At 46.8% G+C, this 18,937-nt stretch overlaps 1 protein-coding gene across 9 annotated transcripts in view; it reads right to left on the bottom strand.

Moving 5' to 3' along the window:
- Positions 1 to 18,730, bottom strand: part of kif13a (kinesin family member 13A) — a 67,629-nt gene extending 48,899 nt beyond the window's left edge. For 6 of the 9 annotated variants that reach the window (XM_072705686.1, XM_023790508.2, XM_023790504.2 and 3 more), the window contains exons 1-2: positions 18,047 to 18,729; positions 17,656 to 17,746 (exon numbers count right to left, since the gene is read on the bottom strand). In XM_072705686.1, coding sequence (XP_072561787.1) covers positions 17,656 to 17,727 — 72 coding nt within the window. In that variant the 5' untranslated portion in view covers positions 17,728 to 17,746; positions 18,047 to 18,729. Of the gene's footprint in view, positions 1 to 17,655; positions 17,747 to 18,046 lie in introns of all 9 variants that reach the window. The other 3 variants (XM_023790506.2, XM_023790507.2, XM_023790502.2) reach the window with 2 other exon arrangements.
- Between the last annotated feature and the right edge of the window lie 207 nt (positions 18,731 to 18,937).

Genomic DNA, 18,937 nt, shown 5'->3' on the forward strand with positions numbered 1-18,937 from the left:
CAGGGCCATCAGGTGATACCCCAGAGCCCTACGTGGGTTTATTCTTACAGGACAGGGCCATCAGGTGATACCCCAGAGCCCTACGTGGGTTTATTCTTACAGGACAGGGCCATCAGGTGACACCCCAGAGCCCTACGTGGGTTTATTCTTACAGGACAGGGCCATCAGGTGATACCCCAGAGCCTGATGTGGGTTTATTCTTACAGGACAGGGCCATCAGGTGATACCCCAGAGCCCTACGTGGGTTTATTCTGACAGGACAGGGCCATCAGGTGACACCCCAGAGCCCTACGTGGGTTTATTCTTACAGGACAGGGCCATCAGGTGATACCCCAGAGCCTGATGTGGGTTTATTCTTACAGGACAGGGCCATCAGGTGATACCCCAGAGCCCTACGTGGGTTTATTCTGACAGGACAGGGCCATCAGGTGATACCCCAGAGCCCTACATGGGTTTATTCTTATGGCAAAGGGCTGTCCATGTACCACAATCAAAGAAGGGGGGATGAGGAAGATGTGGTAGAAAGACCGTAGGAGAATGACAAATAAAGGAGGGCCTGGGGCAATCATTCCAAGTTTACGGGGACCTCTGGCTCCGGACGTTGCCATACTCTAAACAGCTGGCAACCACACAGAGACAGTGTCAAACAGGCACCCAGGAGAGGCCTCTGCACGTCTAGAATGAAGACCCCACCTGAAGTGGGCAACGCCCAAGCAGCGACGAGTGTTCATGAGTCTACAGCTCATAAAACATCTCTGAATAGGACATAAAACATCACATAAACGTGTGTGACTGTGTGTGTTTCTCAGTCGGCCTGTAATGGAATGGCGTCCCAGCCAGTGAGTCCCCTGCCTCCATCGCTGAGCTTCCCGGGATGGGGCCCCGGCTCCCTGTGACACTGGCCATGGAGGTATGCAATTACTGCCTTGAAGAACCTCTTCTAATCATAATAATTATACTCTTGGCTGTAATTTCTGCCTATATTGCTCCTGCATAGTTTAAAATGCAACACTGCTTACCTGACAAGAAAAAAATAGTTCTTTTGTCTGAGGCAATCACTGCCTTTTTCTTGACCTTCCATTTTTACAGATTACTCCTCTCCCTTGCTGGAAAAGTGGAACGTCTGCAGTTGGGGGGGGGGGCTTGTGGTGTTTGAGAAGGGGGGGGGGGTCCACACTCACGAGCAAACACCACACTCACGAGCAAACACCAAAAACAACAATATAACAATATAAATCAGCCAATACTAAATGGCTCCTGAGCAAACAGGAGCACAAACACACCAGATGACCCCATCACCTGGACGCTGAGGATTCTGGGAGACCTGGATGGCTGTACACTGCAGCATATGCTAGCCTGATGTGTTTGACTGTGCCCCCTGTGTAAAAGTGCCCTTTGAACCCTAGACAACTTGTCACTCTGCAGACTGAGCGCACACTGCTCGGAGTCACCGCCATGGCAACAAATACAGCTGACAGCTGTAAGTACCCCACAGATCCATGTGCATTCCAAAAGGAGATGAAATCACCCAAAAAGTTAACAAGTTCTCAACAGACAAAGCAGTAGCAGTAAATGAAACGTGATTATTCCGCACACAGACAATATATTGTGCAGCCCTATATAATACTCAGTCTTTTTCAGGATTCTATTTGTAGTCTAAACTATTTAGCAAACTCACGCACATGATAATGAAAAACAACAAAGGTTATGATGGAAAAACTATGAGAAGCTAGAATACTGGGGATTATGGCTGAAGACAAACTTCAAAGGACCTATGAAGAAGAGTCATTAATGTTCAGAAGAATTGCTAATGACATGGGTCTCCACCAGGCCGGACAGGGAGATGGGGGACAAGCGGAGCAATTCAGCACAGTTACAAATGGAGGAATTCAACAGAGTTGCTACTCTGTCTGGGAGGAGGTTTCCAACAAAGAAGCCCAGGGTAACAGCCAAGGGTCTGCAGGCATCTCCTGCCATTGATAATGTCTGTGTTCATTAGGGCTGTTACCATGGTGCAATTTTAGCTGACGATTAACTGTCATACATACATATTTAATACTGCAACATATAATTAAATACCGAATTTGCATTTTGAGCTTTGTAAACAAAATTTATACTGGTCATACAGATATGACATAAAAAACAAATAAGTTAAACGCCTCGATATAAATAGTTAGTGTTGTCACTACCCGATTTTACCTGGCACGTCTGCAGCGGCCGATCCATTCATCCTGCCATTTTACTGCAACTCATATTGTGTACGTTTACAGCAAAGTAAGTCGGATAACTTAATGAAATGAAAGTAGTCTGGAATAAAAATAAGTGAACGAAGATAAAATCTATTTAAAATGGCGTGCCTTAAATATGACAAGTTAACCGACTAAGCAAGAAATCCCGCTTCTTGACACGTTACACCGCTCTGATGTTAATGATTCCTTTGGATGAAAAACAATCCTTTTTCTTTTTATGTCATTTTAAGTGTTCACTGGGGTTGACTATTTCAAGTTTAGGGATCAATACGATTACCTAAATATCCCATATCTGACGTGTTAGTTTATATTTACAGTTAAAATCGTTGCTATCCAATGACACTATTTTGGTATGCCTATAGCTTTGGTTCACTCTAAACTGAAAAATGAAGTTTGCCGTATTTTGTGTTTGTTTCAGTTAGATTTATATGCAGGACTGCACATAACCGGTGCTGAAGTACGCTTTCGTCATATATACAAATGCTCATTTATTTTACTTGTAATTGCCCTGTTTAGATAAGAAATCAGTGTGCATTTGAGCATTTATACCGCGAAATAACTACAAATTAGCCACATAAAGGTTAAAATACAAGGTAATACACATAATGCACACGCATCTACGCTGCTACAACAACGAGAGTATTTGTCTCACTCCAAAACAATGGGATCGGAAATAAATGTATACATAACATACATTTCTCTATATAGTTCTTTGTCCATAATAATATTACACGTACAGTCATCCCACCGGAACGAGACCCATAAACACGCGCACAGACAAAAGTGCAGGCGCTATGCAGAACTTTTTATTAGACAGAGAACATAAAGAACCCAAAATCGGAATATCTGGATGAATATCCCATTCCGGGCTGGTGGATATCGTTCAAAAGTCATGGTAAAATGAACGACATAGTGAAAAGAAATATTAACCGGATCAGGTTGGGTCCTGAAAAACGAAGTGGTACAGAAATCGGACACCGTCGTAAAATTTGCCACTAAGTATAAAGCGGCGCATGAGTATGCGCGGACGTGAGAGGTACAAATAGGGCAGGTGGTGCTTCAGAAGCCGGAGATAATGTCATTTAACCGGCGCTAATCAAACATTACTGGTAGAAAACGATATGGAAATAGTGATAGAAATATGAGCGTTTTGTATCTTCCAGCCATTTTTATACAGATGAATGGAGACGATTCTAGCGATTATGACAAAAATAATCGCGGCCACGCGAATATGTAATAACTGTGACAGGCCTAGTGTTCATGAATTTGCCATAAGAAAACAGTGATTTTTATGACAGGCTGCCATGGAGGAAACCACTGCTCTCCAAAAAACTGCTGCCCATTTCAAGTTTGCTACAGACCATCTGGATGTTCAGCAGCAATGAAACAATGTTCTGTGAGGAGATAAAAGCTGAACTTCTTGCACGTCTGGAGAAACTAAAACACTGCATTCCAAAGCCTGAAACATTATCCCAGCCGCAAAACGTACAGGAATAATGGTGTTTGACTGCTCTGCCGTATCAGAGTCTGAAAGACTGGCTCTCATTGAGGGACCAACAAATCCAGGTTCTACAGAAAAATATGAGGACATTCATCTGTGACATTAAACTCATCAGAAGTAGGCGTACGTAAGAAAACAGCAAAGGTGAGTAAATGACTAGAGTAAATGTCATACTTATAAAATTTAGAATGATCAGAAAGTTCTGATCACAGTCTCACTGACCTGCCATGTTGTGATCTGAAATGGGCAATTAATCCCCCAAGAAACTCAAACAGTTCTGTATATAGGAACCAGCAAATCACTGCTCAGGTCTGAATTTGGTAGATGCTACTGCCAATAAAGGAGGTTCCACTAGTTACCTAAAAAGTCCTCACATACTTTTCTCATCACTGACATGGAAATGTAAAATGCTGGATGTTAAATCGGTGAATATGGTTGCCATTATTATTATGACATTCGTCTAGATGAAGGTCAGATTAACATTTTAGGAGCCATTTATGCAGAAATCCAGATAGGGTTCACAAACTTTTTCTGACACCTCTAAAATTTCTGTTATATATCACATGACCCCCATCCCCCCAACAGTAACAATGAAGTTCTCAGGAATGCAAAGAGGGAGGAGCTTCATGTTAGACTGCATTGTGACCCATGGAAACCTCAGGTACCTTTTGGCAGAAGGGAAGCTGCACATACGCTGGGGAGACCCAAGCCAAAACGAGGCCAGAGGGGGGCTCATAGCAGGTCGTAGCCTTTTCTGGGATATCCTCTGTGCTTCCCTGGCTTCCCAGACTGGAATGGCCGTGTGCGAGACTGGGGACCATGCCACCATACTAGATAACATCAGCTGCACACAAACAGGACCCCACCCTCACCCCAATGTGCCTTCAGGGATTTCAGCAGCATTATCAGCAGCAGTCAACACTTTCCGTTGTAGGAACAAATCAACAAGCAGTAGGAGGAAGGCTTTCCCTGCACATTTTTTTTTACCCTTGTCAAACTTGCTTCAGAATAGTCTCCAGCAAAACTGCAGAGTTCTGGGCTCATGGAAGAGAGACGATGCTTCTTCCCAGCTCTCTCCCTCTGGGCTGAGCAGACCCCAGGAGATACCCAGCCACCTTTGGGTCCTCTGGGTATGCTAACCCTATGTTAGCCGCTAACCCTTAAACAAAACCAAACTGCACAAATCCATCACTGAGATTCAGAATTACAGGTATAGTTAAGAGGCACTTCCACCCAAATTTCACCTTCTGGTCACCACCACATTGAGGCAATTCCACACAGTTTACAACCCAGAGCTGAAGTTTGCCCAAGCAACTAAAGAGTTTGCAAATTTAAGACTGGAATTCTCATTATGAAAAATCAGACATTGCAAATCTACAAAAACGGCAAATATGAGAGTACATCGATGTCACAAACTAGTCAGAATGTTTTAATACAGACTTTAAAAATGCTCATAAAATGACCTAGACTTCACCTTTCAGTTGCCAGTTTTTTCATTAAACACGAGGCAGCAGGGCATGAAAAACCCGCTGCTGGGCCCACGGATCCAAGTCCGCCAGGACACGAGTCACCCCTGTCACAGAACATTAGGCTCACGGCAAAGTGAGAAACCCTTGGGGTCTGTGAAAGAGCACTGAAGATTGAGGGATAGCAGAAGGGAAATGAGAGGACAGCGATACAGCAGATAGTGAGATAATTACAAGCTTGACTGCAACCATCTCCGTCCCAAGCGATTTTATCCAAAGTAGAGAGCTACTGTATCTCTCCGGTGGCCTGGCCCACAGGATGGAGGTATCTGGGCGGAAAGCGGCTTGAGAAAGGGCGGCGTTACCTCAAAAGGCTACGGAGTTTACCCGAGTTCACAGGACTGGGTCTCTCACTCTTGGTCCACAAGCCCAATAGCCCTTCCGGCATGACTGTCACTGCCGCACTTCCAATAAAGAACCCAACACAGACCACAACGTAACCTCCCCACACAAATATCAACCCTGGATATCTTGGCCCACCTTGTTGATCTGCCTCCTTGCCATCAGTTCCAAACTAGCCCTGGGATCTCCGCTGCATTCCCGTACCACTCTCCATGTGAACTTTTGCATCCTGTGTACCTGGTTTCAAACTACCAAAAAAAAGTCCTAAAACTAACCCCAAAACCCTAACAACTATTACGAGAACTTTTGACACGTAGGTACATATGATGCAAACCAGCAGTGAACATTTCAATAGCGTGTCAGAGGCATTTTTGCTGCTTGTACTGAACATGAATGAGGCTGTACTACAGCGTAATTAGTAACTGCTGGTGCTGAGCCAGAATAAATCAAAGACCCAGGAAAGTGAACAGTACAGTATGTGTGTTGCAACAGAAACGACCTGATGGTCATGTATAGATGAGAGATACATTTCACCTGTCTACTCCTGCATCTCCTCCTCCTCTCACGGTTGGGCTCTCCTTTCCCACAATCTTATTTCAGAGCCGGTTACAGAATAAAATAGCTCCGTGACAAGATTACCAACACCCCAGCACAGTAACCCCATCCCTCGGCCGGCCTCATTCAGACCCTTTCCATAAGACAGCCGCATTTTCCCACAATGACATCAAAGAGGATTTATTTCCAATGCCTATGCAGACCTAACTGCATAGGGAGAGGATGGAGGCGCAGGGGGAGAAGGCCGCTCCTCAGAGCCCAGGCCACATGAGGAGAGGACGGAGGCGCAGGGGGAGAAGGCCGCTCCTCAGAGCCCAGGCCACATGAGGAGAGGACGGAGGCGCAGGGGGAGAAGGCCGCTCCTCAGAGCCCAGGCCACATGAGGAGAGGAGGGAGGCGCAGGGGGAGAAGGCCGCTCCTCAGAGCCCAGGCCACATGAGGAGAGGACGGAGGCGCAGGGGTAGAAGGCCGCTCCTCAGAGCCCAGGCCACATGAGGAGAGGACGGAGGCGCAGGGGGAGAAGGCCGCTCCTCAGAGCCCAGGCCACATGAGGAGAGGATGGAGGCGCAGGGGGAGAAGGCCGCTCCTCAGAGCCCAGGCTTACTTCTCTGCAGTCCAGGTTCCTCCCCATTCTCTCCACAGAGGGCCGTGCCCATTGGCCATCCTGCCCGTCCATAGCGCATAAACAGTGAGCATATCCATCCCACATATTCCAGCAGCTGTGTGATGGGGAGTTTCCCCTGCCCGCCCCCTCCAAAAAAAGATAACATTTCACACTCCTGATAAATATTTGTATTTCGTTTGGTCACTTTAACAAAATAAGAGATTTAACTAAAGTGTTGTGAAAAGGCCAGTAAAAGTGGAAAATCCTCCCCAGTGTGAGACCTTTCTGCTCCCCAGCTCACCCCCGTCATACGAGCCTCTTTCGGCAGCTTCCTTCCCATCTGACCCGTTTGCCCTTGTCCGACTCGCTGACGTGTCATCATCTGGACAGAAAGGTCCCAGTCAGCAACTCGAATGTCGGGCCATAAGCAACCGCCGAGACCCGGGTTAGTGGTTTCTCACAGACTGGGCTTTAGACACACCTTGGTCACCCAAAGTCACGGCGACATCACTCTGGCTTAGGTTACAGTCAGCCAACGGGAGCAGATGACAACGAAAAGACGATTACACTAGAATCATATCTAAACATTAAGGAGAGTTTACAAACATGGGCCACGGTGAAGGTCACCAGGACGGTGATTCCGCTGTGTTCTGTGAGGTACGGACTTGCCGCTTCACAGTGTGCAGTTAGCGGTTTTACTGAAACGGTCTCGCGTACATCCTGGTGTAAACCCCGATGGTGGACACGATGCTGATCAGTGACAGGTCTCCATCCTGACATTTCTCATTCTCATGGCTTACACAGCCGGACCATGTCCACAACATCTGCCCCCACAAGACAAACGTTTTAGAAAATGAATGCACATGGCCTAAAGAATAATAAGATTTGTTTTTCCACCAGTTTTCATCTGTTTCAGCGTTTTGGTGGTTTATGGGTTACAACTGGTAAGCAATAAATGCCAGTGAAAGGGAATTTTAACCACAGAACCATGTGCATGTATGCCTATATATGCCTTCATCTGAGTTTGCGTGTATATGCCTTGAGTGAGAGTGTGTGTGTGTGTAAATATATGCCTTCATTTGAGAATGTGTGTGTGTAAATGCCTTCATTTGAGAATGTGTGTGTGTGCGTGTGTGTGTATGCCTTCATTTGAGAATGTGTGTGTGTGCGTGAATATATGTTTGTGCTTATGCACGTGTCAGGTGGCCATGAAACGCAAGCCCCAGGAATCCAGGCAGGCAGATGGGCGGCGGGAATTCTGTCCAGGCGCAATCCGATCGGGATTATGCCTGAAGCGAGCTGCTGCACTCGGGACAGGCTGCCTGCCCACGGCCCCAAGAGACTGCGGGGTCGCATTTCACCACCAGTATGTTGCTCCCCCTGGTACCTCCTACGGCAGACTGGGGACTCTCGCCGTGCACGTCGCTCCCCTAACAGGCCCGGTACCTCCTATGGCAGACTGGGGCCACACCAGACAGGCTGGAGAGTATCCGGCGTGGAGAAGGCAGCACTGAAGAAAGCACTAGTGCCAGGGAGGGGCGGGGAGCATGAGGGAAAGCCTGCCTGTTTAAAATAAACCCAAGGGAGGTGTCAGGGCTCACATTCCAGTCGTAAGCTGGGGGGGGGGGGGGGGGGAGCAGTATAACTCCCACTTCACCTGACATCATGTGCATGACGGCAAAGAGTCCCCACCACGCAATGTGACCAAGACGATATCATCCGGGCAACTCCGAGAAAGGGGGCGGGGGGCCTCAGTAGCTGCTCTGCGCTCTCTGTCATGCCAGCATGCCACCCCCGTCCCAGGTGGTCAAAACAGAGCTTCCATTCCTGAGCATGAAGCCAAACCAAAGCATTTTTCCAACTCTGAGTCACTAAAACAAAAATGAAAAGAATAACCTGGAGTATCTCCTACTACAGGGGCATGTATAAAGAAGAGCAGGACCCAGAAGGGAAAGGCGGGCACCGAGGCCGGGCACCGAGGCCCTGACCAGCTTCCCATGTCACCTCACTCAGCAGCACAGGAAAGGCTTCAATAAAAACCGAACCGCAACGCCGAAAATGCAGCGTTACCCCTGAGACGTGCGGCAGCATTAAATTCGGACAAGCTCTGCCATGCGGGATCTGACCCGAGGGCGAAAGCTGTTCCGCCCTCAGGGTCGTGGCCACTTCTGCTCACACTTCCCAGCCGGGACCGGCTCGCTGTGGCCAGGCACCAAAACCGCTCATTTTCCCAGCACTCGACGGACGCTTCTACCCCAAATGGCTAACGGCGTCGCGTTCACTTCAACAGCTGGGTGTTTTCACACGGGTGTCCGCTGACAGGCGCCCCCTAGGGACCGGCGGGCCGTCTGCACCCGCTACACTGCCGAAGGACCTGTGCTTCTCGGAAAAGGTTCCCCATCGATTTACCAGGTTTGGCTCCTAAGTGCATGATGCTCCCATTTAAACAGCTTTCTAAGATCACCGCTTCTAAGCTTTCTACGATCACAGCAGTGAGAAGCTCCATTATTCCATTATCATCCCAGAGGGATGGGGAAGCGGTGGGGGCAGGAAAAAAAAAATTGGCACCCGTGTTGTAATGCTGAACGTGGGATCAGAGCGGCATTAAAATCCCACATTGAACTTTTGTCCAGAACCTAGCAACTGGGTTTAGATGGAACGGGACCTCCAGGCGGGCACAATGGGGAACAGCGTACCCTGAACATCGTGCTGAAATATGGTCCGCAGGGAGGTTTAACTGGGGCAGATGGATTAAATCCTGAGGGGAACATTTATTTTACAAAAGGGCCCTCAGAAGTAAAGACCCAAGGAGAGCTGCTTCACCAGGCCTTCTGGATCAGAAACCGTGTGAGGAACCCGTGAGCAGCCGACTGAGAACAAACAAACGGACAAATGAGCTCCAGACCGAATCGCTGGCAAAGGCGTCGCATGTTACCAGGCAGAAGGCCGCTGTCCCTGGGCGTGTCTCATCTACACACTCATTTATTCTACACTGTAACAGCCTGGTTCATTTCCCATGCATACCCTTTGAATTAATGCCTTACACACCCATACCAGTTTCTTCTAAGGCTCCAACGACACAGGGAGTGACCACCAGATAATCATTCCCTGCCGGGCTCGCCTTTCTGACCGCGATTCCACACAAACGTCAGTAATCAGCCCTTGGCGACCTGCTGAATATCACCGCTTGCAGTCTGAGCTCAGCAGCCGCTCGGCTGAACGTGCCAGAGACCGAATTTGCCCACCGTGCTGATTCCGGCCCGGCTGACGACACCCAGCCCATTGGGTCATGGAAATATCCACGACGATGGATCTCCGGGGCCTCCTGTTCCGGCCAGCGTTTGCATAAAAACTTTGGGAGGGGGGGTGCGGGAGGTACGTCACTCTGCTCCTCAGAGCCATGTGGATATTGGCTCGATCCCATGCGGGGGTCACGCAGGAAATGGCATCAAATGCCACTCAGGTAGCATGAATCTGACCTTCAGAACGGAGCTTCTTAATCATGTGACCCGCCTCCAACACGTAGCATACAAAGTTACACTGTGTTAAACAAAAGGGGAAAACCCAAAATCTAGGTCAAGAAGGGAAATCTATAAACAAAAGCAACAAAAAGACCCATAGCACAAAATGAGGCTAGTCAAAACTAAAAAGTGTGACTTCCCTCAAGCATGACATATCTGAGTTAGAGGTGGACAGCATAAACATACCTGGGCTGGACCCAATCCAGGCAATTAGGTAACCATCCACCATGACCAAGCCTTGAAAAATCCTGTAATTCTGGAAGGTGCCTCTAGGGGGAGGATGTCATGTTTTAAAGGCTGTTGGACTCATGAACAGATGCCAGGCAGAGAGAGTGTGCTGGACCTCCCCCCCCCCCATATCAGAGTTACTTCTGGTCTCATCACTTTCCACAGTGAAGGAAGGGAAAATGACTCATCGGGGCAGGGCTGCCTGAACAGACATATTAGGTCTATATCAGGCAGAAACAAGATGCAATCGTACATCTCTCTGAGTTTGAAATGTCGAGGTCAGGCTGAGGGAAACGCCACTCTCCCTGGGGCACCTTGGTGAGGCCTCCCAAGAGCAGCTTAGTGTGGCACAAACACAGCTCAGCGACCCAGCAAACAGACGCTCTGACCATGATCTCACAGCTACGGCGAGGCTGCCAACACGCCTGGAGCTGCCTGCTGAGTCCCGGAGCAGCTGAACTGCTCGGCGGACCCACCCGTCATCACGGCACTTGCTGGAAGCTGCCCCACGAGCTGGATATTCCCACCAAACCGACCCCATAAGGTTTCCTCTCCTGCTTATGGTGAAGCTCTCAAGAAGAGCTGCATACTGCTTGTCTGACAGCTAACACTAGGGGACCCTCTCCATGAGGATCTCAAACAGATAAAACAGAAAAAATCTCCTATGAACCAGCAAATGCTCCCAAATCCCAGAGTTACTGCTGCATGAACAGTAGAAGATCAGACCACCTAACAGCAGCTTTAACACACAGGAGTGTTACAAAACACGCATTAATTTCACAAAACCTTGCTATCCAATGAAAGTTATCAGATGCTGGACCAGATTTGAGCAACTTCAGAGGCACCCCATCCTTTTGTCTAGAAAAGATCACCCCATCCTTTTGTCTAGCCCAAACTTCCTAGCTATGTCAGCTACATGTGGTTGGACAAGACTAAACACCGGCTGCTTCAGAAGATACCCATGGAAGTGCGTCTTCTTCCCTGCCAGACGAGGCCCCCATCAAAGGCCGGCCTGCCCCGCTTCCTTCAAACCCAGTACCTCTACGCCACGGATCTCATGTGTTTGCCACCCGCCTTTGGAACAGAGTGGAACGATGGTGCATTCTCTCTGCCACGGCGTTGGACGGCACCGAGTAGAGAAACACCGGCAGCAGGCGGCAGCTGCTCACAAAGGAGGCCAGGAGGAGGTTCCATCACGGCCAGGCAGCTCTCGAGATGCCACACAGAGCGAGAGTCTTAGTGGAATCCAAGAGATCCGTCTCCTCTAGGGATGGGCCGATCCACATTCAGTTCCGATCCGATTCCGATACACAGCTGCCGGTACTGATACAGATTCCGATATGAGCTTTTTACTTAATATTTTGAATGAATGCGTGCATAATATATAAATATTTATACTTTTTATGTTATTTTTTTAAACTAGTAAAATACAAATAAAAAAATGTATGCCAAAAAAATCCTTAATTAGGATACCGTTCCACCTCATTTGTACATCTTGTTTTAAGCGGCAGTTGCAGTTCAATTTGAATGTCGTGAAACTGAGTTTACGCAAGTGGCTAAATGCATAAAAAACTCCACAATTTTTCTCCCACTGGCCAAAGCATCACTTACACTTTGTTGTGATAGCAGTCCCTCATGTAACGCAAACTGTAGCGAGTGTGCAAAACTGCCCAAGCTAGTGACTCCAAAAACAGTAATTTTTCAAATTACTCGCGTTGTCTCACACAGGTGCATGAGGTTTGTTTAGCGGGATTTTCCACTAAACGCTTCTCCCACCTCTCAAAACTTATTCACAAAGATTGCAAATCGTTGCGCTACTAGTTGTTGTTAAAAGTGTAAAATACTTCCAGATCGTCACACTCTCGTCTGATGTTCTTACGCTCCTCGTACTGCAAAGGGTATGGACATGATGTCACAGCAGGCAGAAGTCACTGCGCTCACACCCACTGAGTGGCAAAAAAAAAAGTGGCAGGGTTAGTGTTCAGCTTTAATGGTGCAAAAACACATCTAAATATATGGGAAGTAATCGGAATAAACTGGAAATTTGCAAAATTGCAGGTTAGCCTATAACAAGGGAACTTACATGTAGTTGAAACAAAAACATCTTGACAACACTAATAATTATATTATTTTGCAAACAAGTGCTTATGGGTAACTGTATGCGTAAGAACACCCCAAAATAAGCATCTGAACATCAAAACACACTGCTTATAAGTTATATTCAGTGTTGTATTATTTATACAGTTTGCTTTCTTTGCCATATATGACAGCTTGCGTGGAGTTCTCTGGAGTTCAATACTTCCAAAATTCCCCAACTTAACTTCCCATGGAAAGTTTCTGGAAATTTTCCACCCCTTTGTAACCTTACTTCTCATGGAAAGTTTCTGGAAATTTACTGGAAATTTTCTGCCCCTTTGCAACCCTCTTGTTGACCTGCCAGCTATTGGAATAACACCACTCTGTTCAAACAGTTGACTTCACAGGATGGTATGCTTCTAGGAACTAAATTCGTGTAGAAGAATCTGCGGGGATTTAAAGCTTGGTGGGTACAATGGACTCCGTATCTTTGTCAAGAGAGTGTTCTACAGGTTCTCACTGCAGAAGGCTCTGCCAAACTTCTCACACCACCTAATCACAAGTTTGCATCAGCAGAGCACAAGATCCCATCCAACCAACCCACACCTGTACCAGCCCTACACTACACACGCCTTCCCTGGTAGTTCTAGATTTCTTGAAAGTGACCATGACTGCTTGTATGCTGGAAACCTCACCCATCATCTCAAACCTCTTTCTCACGTCAAACCATCTCCTTGTCACCTAACAGACCCCACATTGCTTCAATAGCTTCATGTGATGGGGTCTTCACATCTAGTGTAGAGTAAAACACTCCCACATTTGTCATAAAACCAAGTAAGCAATAATCACGACACACACTGGCAGTTCAGAGGTGGACATTTCAGGTCCAGAAAGTATAAATCCAGACCAAGATTTTGTTTCGACCAACCAGTTGAGTATAAAGAGTCACAGTCACAGAGTACTCGACTGGTTGGTTGAAACAAAATCTTGGTCTGGATTTTTACTTTCTGGACCTGAAATGTCCACATCTGCTGACAGTTAAGGATGGCAACTAGGGCTGCCGCAATTAAGTTGACAAAGTTGATGACGTTGATGCTGAAAATGCGTCAACATCAATATTTTAAATTGACACATCATTCTTTTTTTTTTGTTATTTTAATTAAATTACCATGATGATTTCTAAAACGCTTCAATTCAGTATGACAAATGTTTTCCTTTAATATCACTTCGTAATCATGGGAGTCGTTCAAATTAACAAAAAAAAACAAAAAGGTGGTTTTACACTGTGCAAAGTTAGATGGAATACTACATGGGCACCAGCGCTATGCAAGAATGTCTGAAGAGAAAACACAAAGGCGCTATTCTGCACCACCAGAGTAAGTAAAACCACCTTATGTGTTGTCTGTCAAAACCACCAAGTGTTGTCTATTCATGTTTATTAAATTAGAGAGTTTTAAAATTTCTTTTGTCATTGTAGCTACTAAATGCACTTAAAATACATATTAAAGCCATAAAATTGTCTGCCTGCTACCATAAAATTTCCACTGAATAAGTGTTTGAGAAAATGTTTAGGCTGAAATCAGGGCTCAGTCTACGTGGATTGATGGTGCCAGTGTGTGTTCATATGCATTGGGCTTATTGGGACCAGTGTTATTTTAGTAAACTAAAACTGAAATGAAAACGGACACTAAATAAATGAAAATAATTTGTGAACCGTAATAAAAATGAAAACTATATTTATAAATGTACCACCACACCACCATCATCTTTTAACCTTGTTTATCCACAATATCTCCTCTTTTAAAGGATGTGGTTGCTGATCTGTCCCTTTAATTGTTTATTGCTTATTGACTTACTAAAACAGCCGCATGTGGTGTGCTAACTGAATTTAATAAGCAAAAGGATATGCTGAATTTACACATATTACTAACTTTTGGGTGTCACGGTACGCATGTCTTTAATATTTTAGGAATGCTACTAATTTGCTTATCGAACCGTAGGTGAAAATAATGCCCGTATAGTGCCGATAAGCCAGCATCCATTATCTAAAGCCCTGCAGTAACATGCCGTTTGTTGTTTTCAAAATAAAATGAACTTAAATTAAATGGTCTATCTGGAGGAAAATGAATCATTTAGATTAATCAATCAATTGGCAAAAATACTTAATGGCAGCCCTGATAGCAACAGCATTTGTCCATCCACCTTGCTGCCGTTCAGAAACCCATTGTATACCGAACACCCCCCCCCCATATCTTTCCCACCCTCATCAAGAAGATCATGTGCGAGATCATCAATCTGAGCCATCGCTTTCTCTCTAACAGTGGTCAAAGGTATTCAAGAAACAGAGATTCCAAGCAGAACTCTGCTACACACTCGGCAAGGCTTACAGACATATGGATGATGATTATTATTTAAACAGATCTGAAAATTTAATTCTACGTGCAAAAAAGAAAAAACAAGCAAACTGATTAAATGTCAGCTGGCCAAGACAACAGTGAAAATCATGAGGTGGAATCAATGGAATACTCATGTTAGCCGGCAAATAATGGTGCAATCTTGACCAAGATGGAAGCTCGATGAAACCCCACAGACCACCAAACCTGCAGACTCATCGCCCTGAGAAGGGACAGAAGCAACTGGCAGACTCAGTGCAGCAATCCTCTGCAGACTCAGCACAAGGACAGGCTTTGTGAAGCCACATCTCCTCCCAGCCTCTCCATCTCCTGCCTTGATTTCCTGCTTGAAACATGCAAATCTAAGGCCAATGGCAGAATGAGGATAGTCCTGGGAAAATGGCTGCTGCATTCCTAGAACTCCATATCCCACAAGGCCATAGGAGGTGGCTACCTGCCTAAATAATCCGTGTTTGTCCAACAATATCTTCCAAAATGATGACAGAAGTGGCTTTCAGGTTGGTTCCTGGTCTCTTTATTCACAGCAGAACTTGTTTTGATATAGTCTAGTAATTACACTCGCCTGCTTCACTGTTTAAACTTGACAAAACAAGACGGGTCCAACCATGACCAGAGTTAAAAGCTGCCAACATGACTTGGGCCAGAAACTGACAAGGTGATCATTAGAAGATAACTATTTACAGTTATTTCACAGAATGAAATGCATTATATTGTATCCTGCAGATTAAATTACTTCCTTTTTCATAAGAGCCTGTTTTGCTGGAGGCTCATTTTCTTTTAATTGGGTCTTGAGTGTCCGCATTTTTTATTCAAGGATGCAGAACAACAACGCAGCTGCCACAAAAGGAAATCAGGGTGGGGTGGCTATAGAGCAGTCCGTGGCTCAGCCTTGGATCGCCAATGTACGTCACTGGCCTGGCTGAGAGCGTGAAAAAGTCCACTGGGAACAGGGGGAGCCTGGACAGGCGCTCGGCCTCATGAAGAGTGCCGCCACAGGTGGAGGCCTTCCGTTCCCGCGACTCCTGTCCCGTCGCAGTGCATGATGGGAAATGGGTCCCCCCCCCCATAGCAGGACTGATTGGCGCGGGGGCAGGACGGAGGAGCAGCACGAAGAGACACAGGCTGCCTGAGGGTGCCAAGATCCTGACAATGGATTCACCATGGCAACAGCAAGTGGCTTGTAACCGTGTATGACATCACACAGATATGAGCAGAGTGGGTATGGAACACCAGCGGACGGCATACGGGACAGGTGATGACATACTAAGGAAAGCATTTAGCAGAAGCCAAGGGGAAATCTCAGCCGACGCTGGCAGCAACCAGCAATCGCTGTAAAATACCGGAGTGTGGTGAGGAGAATTTACACATTATAAGCAGCAAAACTTTCAGAAAGTCTCTACAGTTTTTACTATTACATGCTGATAGTCACAACTGAATCCTCCACCACTTAACACAGTCAGGAAAAGTCATAACTGCAGGTCAGATGTAAAGGAAACTGAGATGGCAAGTAAAAGCCATTTGAACACTTAAATAAAAGAAGTGCAACCATACTTTATAATATCCCTGCTGTATGACTTTCTCAGACAAACGGCATGGGCTGCCACCATAGCCTCTTCTAAGAAGCTGTTTTTTATGAACAAACCAGTTTGGAAGACACAGAGAAAACCAAGGCGACGCTAATTACCAGTAAATTATTATTCGGCACTAAACTAACAACCGTATAGAGAAAAACTGAGGAAATAACCATAAGCGGAAGCTCTTAAGTGCGGCTGGCATCCATCAATAACACCAAGCACCTGTCAAATATTCTTCCAAACAGCTTTGTGTCATAAGCCCTTTATGCGAGAATCAAAAAAAGAACAGCACAGAGATTAAGGACATTACAGTCCTTCATTTGTTTAATGCATCTCTTACATTGGGGTAGGACATGATAGACAATATAGATGTATTTAGTCTGGATAGTCTGGTTCTCCCGTTATTTATTACACACCAGTAACTTAAGGAAACAAATGCACAAGTTAATGCCTTTTTTCTAACTCATTCGCAAACAGACGCATGTGTCCAGCCTGCCATCGTCTCATCATATCCTATTTTTACAGCCAGTTGCATCGGAATGTTGGCTGGCACCCAGACATTTGTTCCTATCTTCCCTCTTTTTTACCCCCCCCCCCCCCAGTTGCCTTGTTTACATCTCCAGCCCAAGCCAGCATAGGGCTCATAGAGGTCATGGCCCATCACAGGGGGGGGGGGGGGGGGAATCTCTCCAGGTTACACTGTCTCCAGACAGCTAAACGAAAAGCTGGGCGCTGAGGAACCGAAGGCCGGTGTGACGGCTCCCCCAGAGGAGCCGTGAAGGGCCCTGGGTTCAGAGATCGCTTATTAATACTGTCATTTCCAAAAAAAAAAAAGCCGCCCTTCGCTGATCAGGGCTGCAATGCAACTGTCCAGATGGTAAAAAAGGAAAGCAGCTAGCATTCCATACCCACTAAATGACACGGCAGAAAAGAAGCTCCGGACGCTCCTACTCAAAATCTAGCAGACCCATAAAATCACAAAGCAAAACACAAGGAGCAGCAACTCCCCAGGCATGGACATTTAAGGATCACTAGTGAAAGTGTTATTTAAAATGGCATTTTTACCTGTTTTCTCCCTTGGCGTTGGAGGGCGGCGGGTGCAGGATGGTCTGGTTGTCTTCCATCTCCAGGACACATTTTGTGTTGAGCTCAATCTCTGCAGTAACAGTTTCAGAGCAAAGTGTTAACAGCCCGGTTCACTTCGGGAGAAAACCACTGCCTTGTGCACCTGATTCGCAACTTTGCACTCCAACTTTTTTTTAAAAAAGAATGTTTTTAAAGCAACCACAAGCATTGATACTAAAAAACTTAACATCTGCATAGCCGCAGTCGGGAAAAGTAGCCAGATAGATGTTAATAAAATTACGTAGTTTGATGAAAAAAATGTCAATAACGGGCAAAGTTTGCAAATCGCCCCCCGATTTAGGGCATTAAGATGCATGATCGGATCACTTACCTCTCCGATTCATCGGCCGGACACGAACTGCAACTTTTACCTTCGTGTCTGACATTTTTTATCCACTTTTTGTCCTCCCCCCTCCAGCCCTCCGGTAGGATCCGACGGCGGCGGCGGGTCTCGACGAAGTGCACCAGATCCCCCCTAAAAAGGCGAGCCGGATCGCGGCGAGTTAATCGGCGACTGTGGTGAAAAGTAGCCCCAAAAAGCCATGTCGGTGAGCGCGATCCTGGCTCTCCTAACGCGCCCGTCGGGCTATGCGGCTGCTCCTCAGTCTCCTCGTCTGCATCCCGACCGCCATCTTCCGCGGGGGGAAAGGCAGTAACGCACGGGCGGAGGACGCTTTGGGGAGAGAGAGGGGGACGCTGTGCGAAAGATGAGAACGCAGACGTCCCCCATGCGCAAAGAAAAGAGAAAGAGGCAGGGAGAACAGAAATCTGGACGGGGATGGTGACGAGGTGCGTCCTGCATAGACAGCGGTGCTGAAATGGGGATCGGGCGGAGGAATGACCGTCAAGGCGGGGACGGCGACACGCGTGTTCAGTCCGAGGGGAAGGGCCGTGCCGGCCTGGCCCGGGGCGCCGCGTCCTCACCATCCCGCCAGCACGAACTGCAAGGCGACCTCACCCCCCCCGGCTCCGTTACCATCGACCACGGCATGGAAGCGTGCAAACGGCGCACACAGATTGCGGGAGACACGCGCTTAACATTGTCTTCCCATGCCCCGTCGCACAATTACTGTTAAACGGCTCTAGTAAATAATCAATAATAAAATCATTATGTCGGAGTGATTTGTTTTAAAATGTTCATGTATCAATCGAAACATATATCCGCTTCTGGTCAGGGTCAGTGAGTGGGGCGACGGGGGCAACCGGGACGAGTCGTCAGGAT

The sequence above is a fragment of the Paramormyrops kingsleyae genome, chromosome 23, assembly GCF_048594095.1.
Source record: "Paramormyrops kingsleyae isolate MSU_618 chromosome 23, PKINGS_0.4, whole genome shotgun sequence".
NCBI classification, from domain to species: Eukaryota; Metazoa; Chordata; class Actinopteri; order Osteoglossiformes; family Mormyridae; genus Paramormyrops; species Paramormyrops kingsleyae.